Source organism: Rhinichthys klamathensis, unplaced genomic scaffold (genome assembly GCF_029890125.1).
Source record: "Rhinichthys klamathensis goyatoka isolate OS25496 unplaced genomic scaffold, OSU_Roscu_1.1 h1tg000148l_1, whole genome shotgun sequence".
In the NCBI taxonomy this organism is placed as follows: domain Eukaryota; kingdom Metazoa; phylum Chordata; class Actinopteri; order Cypriniformes; family Leuciscidae; genus Rhinichthys; species Rhinichthys klamathensis.
In genome coordinates, this window is record NW_026606683.1 from 1534264 (window position 1) to 1553493 (window position 19230).

The following is a 19230-nucleotide window of genomic DNA, read 5'->3' on the forward strand; positions in this document are numbered from 1 at the left end:
AATCATTTCTTCTGAGAATGTCCATCATTACAAAAACTAATTCAATGGTTCATATATATATATACACACACAGTTCAATTGTAGTGTTTTGAACTTACTTATTTAGGTGAAATGTTTAATAGAAACTACTCAAAGCAAGAGAGAACAAGCTAACTCTCTAAACAAACCCAAAATGTGAACGGACATAAATAAGGCTAAAATAACGTAGCTAGTAGTTTTTTTGTTCCTTTTTACCATTTTTCATTCATTTCTGCCTTTTTTTTCTTTTGTAATTTTGAAATACATTCAACTTGGCACAGTGAGGGACGTGGAGAGCAGGATGTGAGCAGAAACCGACTGTGCAAGAGTGAAGAGATACACGCTAGTTACACACGTGTCCACTGGTGCAAAAAGCCTGTCTTTTTTAGTTTTCTTTATATTTTTTTAAGGGAAGATATAAGAGATAAGAATGGAGGAACAACTGTACAGCCCAGACGGGGATAGTATTTCATGTTTCATACACATATATATACTTATATTCATTTCCATATGTATAGGTTTGAACCCTCCCGTGCTGTGGAATGCCTGTTTAGCTTTTTGGGGTGATATCAGCTTCAGCTGGGGCTACTGGGGTTATATTCAGCATTCAACAGCTGGAAACAGAAAAGAAAGAAAGAGACAGAAGGTTAAAAAAAAGAAGGAGTAAGACATAAAAAAAAAAAGAAGATATTCACAACCCATTTTACCTCGATAATATGACACATTTGTGAGTAATATGCAGCATCTACTCACTTATTTTACTGTTTGGCTACGCCTCCTCCACGGATGCCCACTGATTGGTTGTTCTGGAAGAGCCCCGCCCCTGAGCGGTTGACATTGGGGTGGGTGGGAGAGGCGACAGGGGGCTGACCTGGTCTGATTGGCTTGGCTGTGAAAAGAGGAAATATGACTAGTTAGTTAGACCCCAAAACAAGTTGATTGTCTATTAAATTGGTCAACTAAAACCAGTCAACGCTAGTTGCGGAAAGTCAGAGCTGATTTCGGACAGCAGAAGTTGACAGATTTCACAACAAAAAAAAGTGCGTAGTGTATGATGGGCATAGACTCAAATTTTTTAGCTGCAGACTCTGATTCCAGTCGGAGGATATCAATGTTTTGTGCCAATTTTAGAGCACATCTTATAATCATTTGTGTCTCCTAGAAATCAGGCACACACAAAACTGTGTGAGTTTTTTTGTTTTTGGAATGTCGTTTATTCTCTTTAATTATTTACAAAGTCGGCAAGTGTATGACGACTTTGTAAAGACACAGAATATTAAATCTATTCTGATTTTAAAAGTCATGTAGTATATTTCAGCCTTAACTGAAACGCTTCTAAACTGCCCATTAATTGTGTTAAATTCAAAGAAATCATGAAATGAAGAATGATTCATTATTTTAATCTATTAACATCCCTAAAAAAAGTGAGCGAGCAACACTTCATATTAGCAATCAAAAACTTTCACTGTTTCCTCTGTGGTAGAGTGATATTCTCAACACTATCCAAGTCCCTTGCAACTTTCAAGCATGGTGAAAGACATATGGCTGAATCTAGTAATTGCACTCTTTTAAAGTGTGTGTGTGTGTGAGAGAACTAACCGATCTGTGCAGAGTGTCCTCTGCGAGCCATGTTCTTGGCCCTGACGGCCTCTTTGATGCGGTCCACCTCCTGCTGGTAGCGTTTGCGGTCACGTGCTGCGTTCTCTTTGGCCTCTTTGAGCGCAGACTCCAGAGCCTTCACGCGCTCCGCCGTCGCCCGCAGGCGCTTCTCTAGCTTGGGCAGCTCACAGCGCAGGTCAGCGTTATCACGCACCAGCTACACAGAGAAAGGAAAGAGACAGTGAGCGTGTGTTGTGAGAGAACGCATGAGGTATCTGATGTTTTAGGGTGTGTTTACCTGCTTGTGCACTTTAGTGAGCTGTTCAAGGTTGTTCTCAAGGAACGAGATCTTCTGTTTTTGCGCCGCGCTGCCACCAGTGTCATCTGAGTCCATCTCAGCGCTCTGAAAAATATGTTGATACATAATTAAGGCCTGTCTGAGAGTTGTTGATAACTGGAGTTTTATGACGTCTAGTTTATTAGCTTTGATGGCAGTGATTTAAAGGAGAACTCCGGAGCAAAATGAACCTTTGGTCTAATTACACATTGTTACCTAGTCAACCGTTATCTGAGATTTGTTTTCATGATTTTCGAATGTAAATAGTTTTATCTCTAAAAACAGTTTAGCCTATAAAGCTAGTATAACACTAGTATATTGGGCATAGTGTAATGACAAATAAAAATCGCTTGTTAATACCACTAACAAGGCTGAAAATAGCCCCACACTAACACGGTAGCATAATGAGGGTCCCTACCTTCAAACCGAAGCATTGAGAACTTTGTCAGTGTCCAGACAGTTTAATAAGAAGATATTTACATTTACATTTATTCATTTAGCTGACGCTTTTATCCAAAGCGACTTACAATTGCTATATATGTCAGAGGTCACACGCCTCTGGAGCAACTAGGGGTTAAGTGTCTTGCTCAGGGACACATTGGTATCTCACAGTGGATTCGAACCCGGGTCTCTCACACCAAAGGCATGTGTCTAATCCACTGCGCCATCACCACCAGATATTTTAAACATACAGTCAACTTCGCGTATACAGGCAGGAGCCATCTTTGAAATACAGTCTTTACCAGTCGATCTACGAACGCCAATCCAATTGCGCTGGTGAGAATGTGAACGAGCTATAAGTTGTGATAAGGTGAGCGCGAACAGCAGGCTTGGATCGGCGTTCGTAGATCGACTGGTAGAGACTGTATTTCAAAGATGGCTCCTGCCTGTATACGCGAAGTTGACTGTATGTTTAAAATATCTTCTTATTAAACTGTCTGGACACTGACAAAGTTCTCAATGCTTCGGTTTGAAGGTAGGGACCCTCATTATGCTACCGTGTTAGTGTGGGGCTATTTTGAGCCTTGTTAGTGGTATTAACAAGCGATTTTTATTTGCCATTGATCTATGCCCAATATACTACCGTTATACTAGCTTTATAGGCTAAACTGTTTTTAGAGATAAAACTATTTACATTCGATAATCATGAAAACAAATCTCAGATAACGGTTGACTAGGTAACAATGTGTAATTAGACCAAAGGTTCATTTTGCGCCGGAGTTCTCCTTTAAAGCCTACTAATAATAGTACAAATCTAAAATGAAATAAAGTAACATATATATTTTTTTAAGATTATATTCAAATATAAATGATAGTAAAATACATTTTTAATTTACATTTTTTTAATATATATTTTTATATTAAAAGTACAAAAGTAAAATAAATTCAAGTAAAAATAAAATAATTTAAATGTAATATGAAATTTTAAATTTACAAATAAAATAAGTTATTATAAGTTATTATAAAATAAAACATTTAAATATGTCCTGCCCAAACTCCCCGATTACATGGAGCATTAGTTGACAGAAAAAGTCAGCAATACACTCAGGGACCTATAAAACTTTTCGTTTTTAATATCCACATAAAACTATTTTCATTATCTGGAGTAACTTTTGAACTCTAAACTACAATTACACATTCACAATGGTTGTACCTTCTTCACCCGCGTGGCCAGATCCTGAACAAAGAGCTTCCTCAGATTATGAAGAGTCTGCAGCTCTTTGGCCTGAGGAGAAGTGAGTGATCAGAGAGTGCACACATACAAACAAGAATCATCTCTCAAGCACAGAACAAAATGACCTACCACTGTCTCCTCAAGGCCTTTGAGATCCTGTCTGGCCTGTTCCCTTCTGTCCTGCATCACCCTATAAACATATTTCATCATTAACACACCAGACATAACGTTTCCCGCACACTATACTCTGCATGTTTGGTGTGTGTCCTACGTGAGCTCGTGCAGTTTGCGGCTCTTCTCCTGGTCAGTGGATCTGAGTTTCTCATGCTCCACCTTCAAGCGCTCCTGCTCCAACATGATCTTCTGGTTCTGACTGCAGACAGAAGACAAAGTGAGGAAAATGAGCCTGAGCACATGTGGCCCTGATTCAGTGTCTGAAGAGGAGTATATATATATATATATATATATATATGTCTTACTCCTGCAGTTCAGTGATGAGTTTCTCCTTGATCTCCAGCTCATCTCTAAGGCTGCTTAGCTGTTTCTGATGAGCTTCTCTGTGGTTATGAATCTGCTGCTCGACGGCAGTCTGTCCAGTCATAAACAGAGAAAAAAATATTACATCTCTCTTTTAAAATAAAGGAAAATCATAAGACCCGTTCAGAATTGATGCAATCTAAACTGCAGAACACATAAATGCCACATAAACAGTTTATTTGGCAACACTCAGTAAAAAAGTCCAGAAACATTACCTTACCATGCTTACCTTGACTTCATTAGCACTTTGTATCTCATTCTCCTTCTCCATTGCATGAACTTTCTCTGCACAAAAGAAAATAAACATCACAAAAACAAGCCTTTCACGCCCCATGCAATCTCACCACAAGAGGGCAGTAAAAGTAAAGGAGTCTGGGCCAAACAAAGTTTATACGGCCATTAAAAAGCATTTATGAGAGGAAAGAAGAGATGGAGTAAATTTGTACCCTGGGCGCTGATTTTGACCAGTTCCTCATTGAGAGAGTCAACATTCTCCTCTAACTGTCTCTTCTTCTGTTCAATGTTTTGCAGATACTCTGTCAGGGACTTGATCTTTGCCTCATACTGTAGACAAAAACAAAAAATATCTCAGGATCTTTTAAAGCACCCTGTAAACGGCATGCTATTATTGTAATGAAGAACATGTGGGGTTTTCATTTAGCTACAGCCATACAATATAAACCATGAGACTGGTTTTACTAAAAGACACTCTTTAATTCTTGTTTGATGTCCAGTAGAAAAAACTCATGCTAGAAGGGTAAGTAAATAATGACATTTTCTTTTCTGGATGAACTACTCCAACAAGACGGAAGATTTGTTGCTTTATCTTTTCCTCCCGTTTACCTGAGAGATACGGAGCTGACAGGCTGCGAGCTCTTTCTCGTTCTCATCCATCTTCTTGTTGCTCTCGGCCTGAGAGCCTTCCAGCTGTTTGCTGCGCTTCACCAGAGTCTTCACCTCCGACTTCATCTTACTGATGTACAGACGAGCCACTGTGAACTCTTCATCAATGAGACCTCCACCTTCATGCTGTTGAGCGAAAGACACAGACAGAGAAAAAGAAACAAAGACAGAAAAAGAATTGATGTTAAGAGAGGAGGCTGAGCAGTTGAAAGGAAAGGAAATTAAACAGCAAGGATAAAGAAACATAGTATTCAACGTCATGGTTCTTTGCCTTGTTACCTTAATGTCATTGCTGCCTACGGCGATGCCGATCTCTGCCAGGTCTTTGAGCAGTGATGACATCATCTCAGTGACTCTCTTCTTCTGATGGTTGGTCATTTCCTTCAGTTTCTGCAGCTCAGAGTCAATAGATGCGAGAACGCTCTGCAAAAACACAGCTCAGATTAGCTAACTAATACCAAGGCACACCATAAAAATACGATCTGGCACTATTATAGGTACCTTCCCATTTGAAATATATTATGTAGTAATATATTGTATACATTATAGAGTAAAAAAATGAGTTTCCGCTCACAGATTTTTGGTTGAGCTCTTCACTCAGGGTTTCAAACTCCTTGGTCTTGTCCTCCACCTCCTGACTCTTCTGATCATAGTTGACGGCAAGTTCCTCCAGAGCCTGCAGGACCTCCTTCACCTCCTCTTTAGACGCGTCGTTCTCCATCTGCAGACGGGTGAGCTCCGCCTGGAGGTTGTCATGGTCCCTCCGCGTTGAGACCAGCAGCTACAATACAAAGGAAGATTTTTTTTTTGCATTGTGAAATTACTGTCATTAAACATGTTGCACAACTTTAGGGTCATTAGGTTCAAATTCTTGTATTGGGACATAACACGGTCCAGATTAAAACCTGTAACTCAACATATACAGTATAAGGAGCATGTGAACTAACCACTAGGCTGGAATGTTATTTATCATTTAGAGCTCTTAATGCCTTTAATATAAAGTTCTTAATGGCAAAAGGCAAATCCCAACTCCCAAGTCTCTAAAGGATTCAATCAACTAGGAGACAGGACACTGTTCTTTTTTTTTATGGGAAGTAATGTAAATCTGATGTCCATGTTCAGCTCTTACCTCTTCCTGATCCAACATCTGCTGCTTGAGTTTCTCAGCCAGCTGAGACTGCTGATTTATCTCATCATCCTAGAGTTAGACAGCAGAGAGAGAGAGAGAGAGAGAGAGAGAGAGAGAGAGAGAGAGAGAGAGAGAGAGAGAGAGAGAGAGAGAGAGAGAGAGAGAGAGAGAGAGAGAGAGAGAGAGAGAAAAAGAGAAAAAGAGAGAAAGAGAGAGAAAGAAAGAGAAAGAATAAATGTAATGAATGTTTCTTTAAAGCAAATCTTGATTTTACAGGAGAACATTATTAAGAAAAGAATGGTTTTTTTTTACATTATTCACAAGTCTGTAAGCTAAAATACATCAGATGGTACTAATGTATGGTACCAATGTTATGCTTATGGTGTATCAAAACAATATTGGATTTTATTTTTTCATGATCATGCTGATGTTTTGTACTATAATAAGATGTCAACACTGCAATAATAATCTAGAGAGAATGTCATTAATTTGGACTATTTGTCAACTGAATCAGACATATTTATCTATGGCAAATACCAAGGTCTATAGAGCAGGGTGATTGATGGTCAATAATATTAATTTACACAACCGTTTCAAAGACTGGGGTCAGTAAGATTTTTTTTAAGTCTATTGCTCATCAAGTTTGCATTTATTTGATAAAAAATACATTAAAACAGTACTATTAATAGAAAAATGTTAAATGTTATACACATTTAAAATAACTTTACTATTTTAAGAATTTTTCCAGGATTCTTTGATGAATAGAAAGTTCATCAGCATTTATTTGAAATAGAAATCTTTTGCAACATTATAAATGCCATTCACTGTCACTTTTGATCAACTTAATGCGTCCTTAATGCGACTTCAAACGTTTGATTGGTACTATATATTTCTTTGTAATTTAACCTATGCAACTGATATGGGGGGAAAAAAAAGCTGAAACAAAAATGTTTTCACACAATATTTGAAAATACCCTGAACATTTTTAAATGCCAATAATCTCAAAATCAGCAAGGTCAACCATCACTCATCACTAGTCCAAAAGCTTCATTCATTCATTTGAGGTCAGTAGTTTGTCTCACCTTGTCATCCAGCTGTTTGTAGAGTTTGGCTAATTCACCCTCACACTTCTCACGCTCGGCGTCAGTGAATTTGAGGGCAGGCATGCTGGGAGACGAGGTGATTTTATCATTATTCACCACATTATCCAGAGCCAGAACTTCTGCGTTTGCCTTCTCCTTATCATACTGCTCTTCAGCAGGGACGCTCTCACCTGAAAACATAAAATACAATGCAGTTGTGTGCAACTCTCAGCAATTACAGCTGAATGAGTATGAAGTGAGTGTGTGTGTGTGTGTGTGTGTCATTTTAGTACCGTTCCTCCAGCGGTTGAGCTCGTTCTCCAACCAGGTGATGGTGTTCTTTAGCGTCTTGTTCTTCTCTTTCTCCCTCTCATATTTCTTCTTCCACTGTTCTGCTGTCAGCTCCACGTTCACACACACTGTGTTCTTAATGGTCTTTGCTCTGACAGTGAGAACCGAAAAATGACTTGATGCTCAACACTAAAGTTTCATTAAAACTCTCATTAAACTCAATATGTGTCTCCTCACCTCTGTCCGAACATGAGTGTAGTTTTAGTCTCAGCCTCGTTGTATGAGGATGGAGAGCAACAGATCACTATAGTGGTCCTGCAGTTCCCACCCAGAGAATCCTGCAAGATCCTCGTCATCTTACTGTCTCTGTAGGGAACGTACGTCTGACATGGGAAAGAAATATTCATTCATTACCCTTCCATCCATTTAATGGCACAGGTAATCGTACGTAATTGTAACAATCAGGCGCATCACACCCACCGATCCTTCAGCCAGAGAGGAGATGACGTTGCCCAGAGCGGAAAGAGATTTGTTAATGTTTTTGGCTTCATCCAACACTGCACCTTCTGCTCCGGTTTTACTGACCTGCAGTCAAAAACATCAAATCAGAGACAGTGCTGCCACAAATGAAACTAATATTAAAGACTTTTACAAAGTCTTGATTTTGTTTTTGGGGTCTACTACAATATGTTTTCGTGCATTTTCACACATTTTACATTGTTGCAGCATCTCTCTTCCCAGTCTTTCAGTAACGCTCTGTTTAGTCCTGGGGTGCTTCTCAATATCCCTCCTCGTCTCCTCGCTCCTCCGTCCTCCATCCTATGACCCGGAAACCGATCGAGCTCAGCCATCTTGAAGGACATCTCAATTCTCTAATTGCACCGCGAGGAGGCGAGGATCGAGGATCGAGGAGTGAGGAGGCTTCCAGAGGAGCTATGAGCGAGGATACACAGGTGTACCCTTTGCGGAAGAGTTTTATCGACTAAACATGACGCACGTATCAATTCTCCTCCCCCTTCACATCTGTCACAATCATTTGAATTTATACTTTACTTTTGTAGTTTACATAAACCACACAACTCACATATTTCAACAAGGTATCTTGCTTTATTATTATTTATTATTAATTTCTTAAATAAACAAACTTTAACAACATAAGGGCAGATCCTTTGAGCACTGCTGATGACGCAGTGAAGTGACGCTCGAGTGATCAAGTATTCCAATGCATAAAAAAGCTTTCATTCAATTCCTCCGTCCTCATTTTTTTTCCTTGCAGCCTTCCCTCGCGTCCTACAGGGGGTGGAGCTGAGACGCGAGGAAAGGAAGCGAGGAAAGGAAACGAGGATGCACAAATAAGAAATGAGAAGCACCCCTTGTCTCTATGAAGCCCCTCTTTTTAAAAAGCACAATGTGCTCTGATTGGTCAGCTGGGCCAGTGTGTTGTGATTGGTTAACTGCTTCAAATGCCTTTCAGAAATGCCACACCCCTTACCATAACCGTGAGTTTCAACACACAACTAATGCCGAGTTCAGGCTGCACGATTTTCAAAATAATCGGGTCACTGTTGTTTTCACACTGCATGACTATCTGGGGTAACATTCAGTTGCTGCTGTGTTCACACTGCACGATGGATCGGCGACAGGAGGTTTCACACTCCATGAATTTACAAAAGAAAGAATCGCCGACAACTTCTGCCTGGTCCGCAAACTACGTTTCACAACCAAACAAACGCGAGAAGTGATAGTAAATAACGGAAGATCACGCGTGCGTGAGACCGGAGTTCTCGCACGACACTGAATTTGTTATTTAAAATGATAGCCTACAAATTGTCTGTGCACTGATTTGTAGCGAAAATGAAAAAAAAAAAAAAAACAGTTTATGCAGGAAATGGTTGGGAAGACGAGGGGAGCAAGGACTGTGTTTTGCAAAGAGAGTTGGGGGTAAATAAATAATTTTGCAAATGTCCTGCTGTTGCTGCTGGTCATGCAAATGTTTGTGCTTTGTTTCTGTTTGATATAGGGCTGACTTCTAATAGTCGACGATTCGACGATTCGATTCGGAGGGGTCTGATTCGACTATGAACCTCATAGTCGAATAGTAGGCAAGTGTTATGAGGGGTGTGACGTTATTATATAACCGTGAGACCGACGGTTATAGTTGAACACCGTCATTAGAACTCTATAACCGCCAAAGCGGTGCTATTAAAACATTTTTTATCATAGAGAATGTTTAAATACTAATATCATCTTACGAGGGAAGGGGAGGCGGAGTTAGTGGTGCGTCGGAGGCTAAGTGCTGGAGATGATTCGGGAGAGGTCTGTGCACCTTTACCGATCAGAGCGCGCGCTGACACGGAGTAAAGCCTTGTTTATACTCGACGCGTCCGCACGAGCGCGAAGGTGCGCGCGGCAAAAAATGACGCGTTGGGTGCGCAAGACCGGCAAGACCCCATTTTGCTTTTTTTGTAACAGCGCGCGCGACGCTGCATCCGAGGATGAACGACTTCTAGCCGAATCTGCCCGAGCATGTACGTCTCACCGCACCGGCACGCAGTTTGCGCGTCTAAATTGCAAAGTTCATTGCAAAGTTTTTTTGTTAAGGTTTTGTTTACTGTGTGTGATTTATTTAAAACAAAGCACGTTCATTGCAACGTTTTTTTGTGTTAAGGATTCATTTAATGGAAAGCACATTCACTTATAGTTGTCTTGCTGTTTATTTTTAAATAAACGTAGAGCGAGTTGTCCTATAACAGACGAACAGTTATTCAACCGAACGTCTAGATGATATCTAAAAAAAAAAAAAAAAAAAAAAAGGTTCGACTATCAGTCGACTACGGCAAAATCTAACGAATCAGATTCGACTATGAAAATCCTTAGTCGAAAACAGCCCTAGTTTGATATAATTGTAAATATAGGCCTATCTATTAAAATACTGATATTCGGGTCTATAACTCCTCCTCCTCCCTGTATCTTGCTCTCTCATTGGCTGTCGGTCATCGCCGATGTAGTTTTCAGTCAGAACACATTCACACAGCAGGATTGTGAATCGCCGACATGTCCAGATATTTAGCATGCCAAATATCTCACGGGCGTCGGCGACTCGTCGGCGATTCTCTCAGATCACGTCTTTGCTCATTCACACTGCGTGATTGTCACTCGCGTGAACGAGCACGGATTTGCCTGTGATTTCGGGCATTTGTCGGCGATTTCTCAAAACCTGACGGCGAGCCAAAATCGGGGCTAAAATCGTGCAGTCTGAACTCGGCATGACTCAACTCAACCAGGCCTCACGCCTTTTATTTTGCTTATGCCTTGAGCAGGAATTATTTAAATGAGGAATCTTGTGACGCGTTTTCGCCCGGAAGAAAACTCAAGACTACAACCGAGGCGTTTCAGGGAGTTCAGAAACAGTGAGCACTGATATAGAGAATAACTCCCTTTGGAATGGACTTAGCCCTTTGTAACTTTGCAGACATTTTCCATGCTTTTTCCATTACCTTCTCGCTTCCTGCTAAATCCACCAGGAAGAGTTTCCCACTCAGTTTCTGCTCCGTCTGTGTGTTCTCTTGCTTGACGTTTATCAGGAAGATACTGTGACTCCTGGAGCTGTGCTCGTTCATGTCTGACACACACACACACACACACCAGAGAAAACATGAGTTTACATTTCGACTCAACTTTGACAACAGGAAAATCTTAAGATTGTATAAACATCTCTAAAGCAGTCAAATAGAAAGAACGTCCTGAAAATACTCTCGCTAATGTTTGCCACTGAAACTGCTTAACGCACCAGTGGGGCTCGACAGCCTTATAGACAAACGGGTCGGTCCGTATGGTTGCGGAGAGTTTGGGTTACGGAGAGTTGTGAGATTATGGTTTTCTAACACCTACTCCCGTGTAATGGAAATCATTATGAACATCAGCTATGCTAATTATTTCCCATCTGCCTTTCTGCTGTTATCTCGGGACGCTTGTCCCGAGAAAAATGGCGTTCGTAGGCTCCAGTTTGGTATCCTGCCTCTCACGGGGATTTCGGATGCCTCAACGCCTGTGATGAGAAGACCAACGCCTGTGAAGAGACGACTCAACGCCTGCGAAGAGACGACTCAACGCCGGCGATATGTTATCCCCTAAATATTACATGATTAACTAAATGTATTTTTTCCAGGTACTCTCTGATGTGGACTTACTGTAAAGCTTCTTTAAAACCCTATGATTGTTAGCCAGAGGAGAACTGGCCCCTGACTAGCCTGGGTTCTCCCAAGGTTTTTTTCTCCATCCAATCTGATGGAGTTTTGGTTCCTTGCCACTGTCGCCTTGCTTTTGGCTTGCTTAGTTGGGGATATTTAATATTCAACAATATTATTGAACTGTGTTGTACTACTTTCATGTTATCACTGTGAAGCTGCTTTGATGCAATCTGTATTGTGAAAAGCGCTATATAAATAAATGTGACTTGACTTGACTTAATATAACTCAACAAGTGTGGAAAAGTTCAGCCTGGAGCTAAAATAAGACTATGCACTTTGTCTGACTGATTTGCATGTGCTTACTTGTAACAGCCACATGTCTGTTGGATTTGCCTTCATCAATGGTGTCCATCACTTCATCCGGGCTACACACAAACCGTTCAGTACAACCCTGCAGATGGAGAAAGAGATAGACAAGCAAAACATTTGAACCACCTCTAGACTAATACATCCACAGCTAATTACTCAAACAAAGCCTCACCTTTACGTAAGGAACCCTGTTCTTGTCTTCATGTACAGACAGGTTGGTCTTAGATACTGAAAGAGAGACAGAATTTATGATTTCAAATTAGCCCATTTCTGACCCTAATTAAATCCTAATTATTATTATTATTTATAATCTGACAGAAGACTCTAATATACAATCTCTAATAATAAAACAAAGCAAAGATGACAGAATTTTATATTTGATTTCATAATTAGTCATACATACCATCCAGTAAGTCCCTGATCTTGTCCAGGTAAATCTCAAAATAGGAGACCTGCCAATGCAGATGAGCTCTGTGAGTTTGCCAGCAGTTATACAATTAATACACTACTGTTCAAAAGTAGTTTCAAATTAATACCAGCAGTTATACAATTAATACACTACTGTAAGTAAGTAAGTCAGTAAGATTTTTTTAAGTGCTTTTGAAAAGTAGCTTATGCTCACCAAGGCTGCATTTATTTAATCAAAAATACACTAAAACAACATTTTGTGAAATATTATTACAATTTAAAACAACTTAAAAAAAAAAAAAAATGTTTTCTATTTTTATATATTTTAAAATGTAACCTATTCTTGTAATGGCAAAGCTGAATTTTCAGCATCATTACTCCAGTCTTCAGTGTCACATGATCCTTCTAACATGCTGATTTGCTGCTCAAGAAATATTTCTTATTATTATCAATGTTAAAAACAGTTGTGCTGCTTAATATTTTTGTGGTTTCAGGATTTTTTGATGGTTCAAAATAACAGCCATTTTAGAAATATTTTGTAACATTATAAATCCCTTTTATAGAGATTGCACAGACAAAAAGCATCATTAAAAATCTGGAGATGAGCACAAAGAAGTTCCCATGCCTAATTCATACGGCTTTTCTAGGTCTACAAATATCACTGGGAACCCTTTGAATAACTAACACTGATTTGTCATGCATCTCAAACCTTGATATGGAATTCCAGGTTTTCATCCATGGAGTAAATGTAGTTGAATATATCCTGGACGATCCGGGGAATGATGCCCATGCCGTCAGAATCGTGCAGGTTCCCCTACAATCGCACAAACACACATTGAATTGCAATGATGATGTGAGATGATTTAAAGGTACACTGATAGCCTTGATTGCCAAAAACCACAAGCAGAAAGTTAAACCCTAAAACAACAGTGGAATCAGTAACAAAACCACACTGGGTTTGTATTAAATTACCTAATATTTGAAAATAATTTATGACACTGATTATGCTTATTTCTAGATTTATTTTCACCTCCATTGTGTGTGTTTTTCCAGAGGATGTTTGTCCATAAGCAAATATCGTACCGTTGTAACCCTCAAGCACATCTGCAGGGCACAAAGACAACAAAATATACCATTTGAACATGATCTTATGGTCTCTAATAAAATATTTAGGGATGCTTAAATAATATCAACAAATTACTATACTAAATAATATGAATGGCAACATGAAGGTGACAGAATTTTCATTTTTAAGTTGTGATCTGGTTGAATGACTCCCAGAGGACACGTTCTTCACCTTTAACAATCTTCTGAGCACAAGCGTTGTAAACCTGCTCCTGAGAAGTGTTAGACTGAAACACACGATCAAACATGTACGGCTTTCCCTGGAGAGAAAGAAAGACAGAGAATGAATGATGTGTCATTATGCATAAATGCGTTTCTCTTTATATATAACTCTGAATCAGCAGACTAGTCATAAGACTCAAAGATGAGCCTTCGGAGAAACGTTTTACACCTAATGAGAATAAGCACAGACTAAACAAGAACCTCATTACTACAGGCCAACGAACGAGACATCCTTCCCTCCTGTTACGAATGGCTCTAACCTTTAACACAAACCGCAGTGACAGTAAATCAGGTGTGAAATTCAGCTGTTATGACACAATAAGAGCATTTTATTAGAGATCTTCGTCCAGGCATGAGCTCGCTCTGTACGGCTAAAACAACAGATTATACATCCTCCTGACCACCCTGTTTATTAGCAGCCCTGCTTTCAGAAGTTTGTTTCCTATTATTTTCTCTAAATGTATTTAAAAATGGTTATAAGCCTTGAACTAAGCAATCTGAGAGATGAATCACAACATTACAAAAACGGACAAGACAAAGATACAAGACTGTATGCTTATCCAATAAAGCACTGCTGATGCAACTGAATATCTTTTCTAAACACAAAAAAGTATATTTTAAATAAAAAAATACACTACTGAAGTTTTATATAAAATGTTTGAAACTGTGAGCTTGTGAATTGTATGTGACGAGAGAAAAAGTGAGCGCAGCAAAATATTTTTGAGCGCAACGTTTAAAGACGCTCATATAACACGTAACAGGAAAAAAATACGCAGGTGAACAAAAATCGATAATACTGGCATTTGTGAACTGCACAACATACGAAAAGAGTTCAAAAAGGCATAAAGAAATAACCAACGCTGTCATGTATCATTTATGCAAAGTGCCCGCAGATAAAGCTGGTGTCTTCGATAAAAAAACTGCAAGAAAAAAAAAAAAAAAAAAAAAAAGAGTCCTCTTTGGACGGCAAAAACAAACAAGCGAACAAGCTGTAGTCCGAGTCACATGCAAATGACTCTTAACAAATTCTTCAGCGAATGAACGTTACAGAAGCAGGTTCTGCCACGCTGATTGGATGAATCGGGTTGACGTGACCCACGTCCACATTTCCTCACCATGCCACTCCAACACAGGAGTAGATTAACCAGGTGAGGAAACAGCTGTGAATGTAACACAGCTAAGCAGATTAGTCCAGCCAACCTGAGCAACCGCTCGCTAACACAACAATACACTCACACCTACCACAACACAAGCCTGCATCCCTAATCACAGCAAATTAAATATACACAAATAGATGACATTAATGAATTTACACAATCTCTAAAAAAACAACAAACAAAATGCGAGTTATGTACTGACAATGCTTTATTATTTTTTATTCATTTAATATTATATTATTTACGTCAGTTTATTTAGAGATGACACTTTTGTTAATTGGAAGGCACATTTATTGTTTTATTTCTATAACATGGCCAAATATCAAACTATTAGTGTTAGTATAGCATTATATACTATTACAGTATTTTAATATGTTGAATTAGCTTTTATTTTGATATTTTCAGTTCTCATTTTAAGTTAATAATTTTGTTATGTGCTTTTGTCCCTTTTTTATATTTCCATTTAGCTTTATTTTTATCTTAAGTTTGAGTAATTTTCATTAATTCAAGTTATTTTCATAAATAATTTTAAACTTTAAAACATGATTTGTAATAGTTTTAGTTAACAACTTGAAAAAGCTGGACCAGAGAGTTTGAAGAAGTTTAAAATAGTTTGAAGTTTGATAGATGGATTAGTTAGAAAGAAAGAATAGTTAGAAAGAAAGAAAAATTAGTTAGAAAGAAAGATTAGTTAGAAAGAAAGAAAAATTAGTTAGAACGAATGAAAGAAAGAAAAAAAGATTAGTTAGAAATAAAAAAAGAGAGATTAGTTAGAAAGAAAGAAGGAAGAAAGATAAGTTAGAACGAATGAAAGAAATAAAAAAGAGAGATTAGTTAGAAATAAAGAAAGATTAGTTAGAACGAATGAAAGAAATAAAAAAGAGAGATTAGTTAGAAATAAAGAAAGATAAGTTAGAAATAATAACACTGTCCCTGATATATCAATAACACCTCCAGCACGTTTACATGACACAGCGACATACAGATGAGGCTTTCTTGCATTCCTCATGCATTATAAAGCAAATATGATGTAGCATAACCATCGGCAACAATACTAATATTTTACATTTTCACAGTTATCGTCAAACAACATAACTTGAACATTCAGTGAACCAAAAGGCTCAATAGTCAAAGTTTGAAATATTAATAATGCACGATATCACAGCTTTGGAATTTCAAACCAGTGACTTCTTATAAAAATCTTCAGACAATCACAAGACTGTGTGAAGAGTGTTTTTGTATATCTGTATGTCCTGAGGTCTCCTCCACTCCCGGAAATGGAACAGCACTGTTTACAACTCTCAGTATTCCCAATGAGGGATTATAATTGTGCTCCCAACGGTCACAGAGATGGGAAGGTTCATCACATGTTCGTTGTGCTGTGTTTGCATAGAGACAGAGAGAGAAAAGAAAGAAACAAGCAAAGAAAAGGCTAATTACAGAATATTCCCTTATGAACTAATACTGAACTGAGACAGATATCAACACAATAAAACATGCATAATCCCAATACTGATCCCTGTATGTGCAGCTGGACAGACAGGTTTGGTTTCCTTTGTTACAGCAAGATTTATAGCCCAATCTATGATCTTTCCATTCCACCTGCTAAAAGCCATTATACCAACACAAGCACGGTCCATTTCACCAGAGCTGGATAGTTGCTCTGGTGCTTGATGCTGACTTGCTCAAAACAGCTGGAAGACAAAACTCATTTGGCCGCACACGCGCACAAAAAAAAAAAAAAACCAACAACATCAGTGCACTGGAAAACAAAAGGGTGAGTGTTGGTCAGACAGTACAGTGTCACTGCGAAATGGAGGCCAAAACGAAAAGAAGTTGAATCCATCGAAATTCTGGACCTGATATAGACCAAAAGAAAAAACTACCAGAGCAAATTGACCACAGCAAAACCACAAAACTGCTCCACCTAATACCCAGCTGTACATTGCACAGACTGCATGAGGGAAATTTAGGACATTGTCACTCTAATAGACATCCATACTGCAGTATGAGTTTAAACAAGTAGCCTAGTTTAACTAAAATGTAAAAAGTACATAAGGCAGAATAAGCATCAAACATCAGATACTGCCACTCAATTACAGAATTACTACACAATTCCTTGCAAGCAAGACTTTTTAATAATGCAAATAAATTAGTAAGATGTATGGTTAAAAATAGGAAAATAGGCAATACATCTAACCAGGAACATTTTAATAGGAGAAGACTATTATGCCAAAACAATCATGTCAGCATTTTAATGCAACTTATTTATTTATTTTAGTTACAAAACCAAGACAAAACATGTGAAAACTTTAACTTCAGAAATGGAAAACATTACCATCAGAGAAAAGGTACATTCAAGTCATGGCTTTAACTGAAGTGCATTATTAATTAATAAAAATAAAACATTTTTAAATAACTTTATAAATCTGGCCAACATCCCCTTCGCATTTACAACTGTTTAAAAATGGCAACGCTTTAAAGACTAAACCTCAATAAATAAATATATTTTAATAAACTGACCTAAAACCTGAGAAGTAGGAACATATGGATTATAGCCTAACTAGTGTCTATATACAGGCCCACAAATCTGATTGGAAGTGAGTTGTATTGCATGCTGTAAATATACACATGTATTTGTCTGTTCCCAATAAAGCACAAATATAGCCAAAATAAATGACTTGGAATGGTCTTTGTTCATTTGACGTTTTAAAAGTAGGCCACATCATAACATACTGACATCAGTGAGTGTTATGATCACATTCACTTAATTGATTCATTTTTAAAACTCATATTGACTTAAAATTTTCGCATGATGTGCGAAATATGTACATAGGCCCTATATTTAGCAAGCTTTTGTTGATTTTCTACAAATGAAAACAAACCGATTAACATTAGCCCAGGGGCTAGCGGTATATTACTTATCAAAACCCATTTAGAAGTGCACTCAAATCCAAAATTATTTAATTGACACAAAAGATTAGGTTTTCCTATTTATAAGTTCAAAATTAAACATTTTGACATTGTGCTGCATTAACGTTACATCTGAGGACTGTGTTAGCCATCGAGCTAACGATGACTAAAAACTATTCAACTTGCGATTATGTTACTGATTTATAGCCTCACACGTACCATGTCCTACTTAGAATAATACTAAAACACGAATTATTATCACATTTCCACATACATAGGAATACAAATATATATATATATTTTCTGTCAGGATACGTCTGCAGGTGGTTAGCGGATGCTAATAGAAATGGACGGCGGATGTCACAACGGAGCAAATGCGGCAATTCGTCATGCTATTATATTATAAACTCACCCCGATGACCACACTATCCTCTCCTTGAAATTTGGGGATATATTTGTCTCCCCTCATCACCTCCGAACTGTTTAAAGGCCGAAAACGGCACATGACTTTGATGGTGCACTCGGCCGGGTCCGCCATCTTCAGCTGTGGGGAGGAGGAGGATGAGGATGATGATGATGAGCGCTCCTCCCGAAGAACGTCCTCACTTCTTTGTGTTTGGTCCGTTTAACGTTCGGTGGAAGAGGGTTTTGGATGGATGGAGAGAAGTGGCTGTCACACCCCCTAACAACAGATAGCCTACTAAAACAAACAAGGGGAGGAAACCGGGGCAAGTTGTCTCAGTAGGAAGTTGTCACAAGGGCTAGCCTATCTCAACAACCTTCATTTACACGAAAAATCTTTTTATAGGCCTACACTACATATAAATACTTTCAATTTTCAGGATAAAATTCTCAAAAAAATTATTCAACATAAACATGAGACTTTGTGACAACGTGCCCAATTAGAAACAAATGCACACTTATCAAGATCCCAAATCCTACAACAGAGCAACTTATTTCCTCTTCTTTCTTTCTTTTTTTTTGACACTAAAGTGTTTTATAGGTAGGCTACTGTATGTGTATACTTTTCCAGTAACCCTCAAAATGCAGACACACACACCTCTCGCTATATTCTTTGCAGACACAGCATTGATTCTGGATGATTCAGGGATCCGTTGGATCCTGATGGATGTGAGATGCCAGGGGATGTCAGGGATGCTTTTGCAGAGCTGGAGGCCAAAATCTGGCAAATGTTGGATGGTTAAATTTAAATGTCTTGTATCAGCTCGGTTTCACTCGCATGGAACTTTGATCAAGCGATGCATATTCATCCAC

General features: G+C 38.5%; 1 protein-coding gene across 1 annotated transcript; it reads right to left on the reverse strand.

Annotated features, from left to right (window-relative positions):
- Positions 1-247: 247 nt before the first annotated feature.
- kif5bb (kinesin family member 5B, b) lies at positions 248-18650 on the reverse strand. Its single transcript, XM_056258122.1, has 26 exons — positions 18368-18650; positions 13836-13923; positions 13569-13642; positions 13248-13352; positions 12534-12582; positions 12303-12358; positions 12125-12212; positions 11069-11193; positions 8052-8156; positions 7809-7954; positions 7574-7722; positions 7281-7471; positions 6199-6267; positions 5644-5850; positions 5349-5492; positions 5010-5195; positions 4613-4730; positions 4396-4451; positions 4109-4218; positions 3901-4002; positions 3759-3819; positions 3609-3680; positions 1916-2020; positions 1618-1834; positions 772-907; positions 248-632 (listed from the first exon to the last, which is right to left on the reverse strand). Exons 1-25 carry the CDS (start codon positions 18491-18493, stop codon positions 777-779), a joined length of 2880 nt encoding a protein of 959 aa, XP_056114097.1. The 5' UTR covers positions 18494-18650; the 3' UTR covers positions 248-632; positions 772-776.
- Positions 18651-19230: the final 580 nt, after the last annotated feature.

What these genes read in the sequence shown, in the direction of transcription:
- kif5bb (XM_056258122.1), bottom strand. Translation starts at nt 18,493, where the DNA reads ATGGCGGACCCGGCCGAGTGCACCATCAAAGTCATGTGCCGTTTTCGG. An exon ending in GCTCAACCGCTGGAGGAACG is followed by an intron (nt 7,472 to 7,573) that starts GTACTAAAATGA and finishes TTATGTTTTCAG; the next exon opens with GTGAGAGCGTCCCTGCTGAA. An exon ending in AAGGCCTTGAGGAGACAGTG is followed by an intron (nt 3,681 to 3,758) that starts GTAGGTCATTTT and finishes ACTTCTCCTCAG; the next exon opens with GCCAAAGAGCTGCAGACTCT.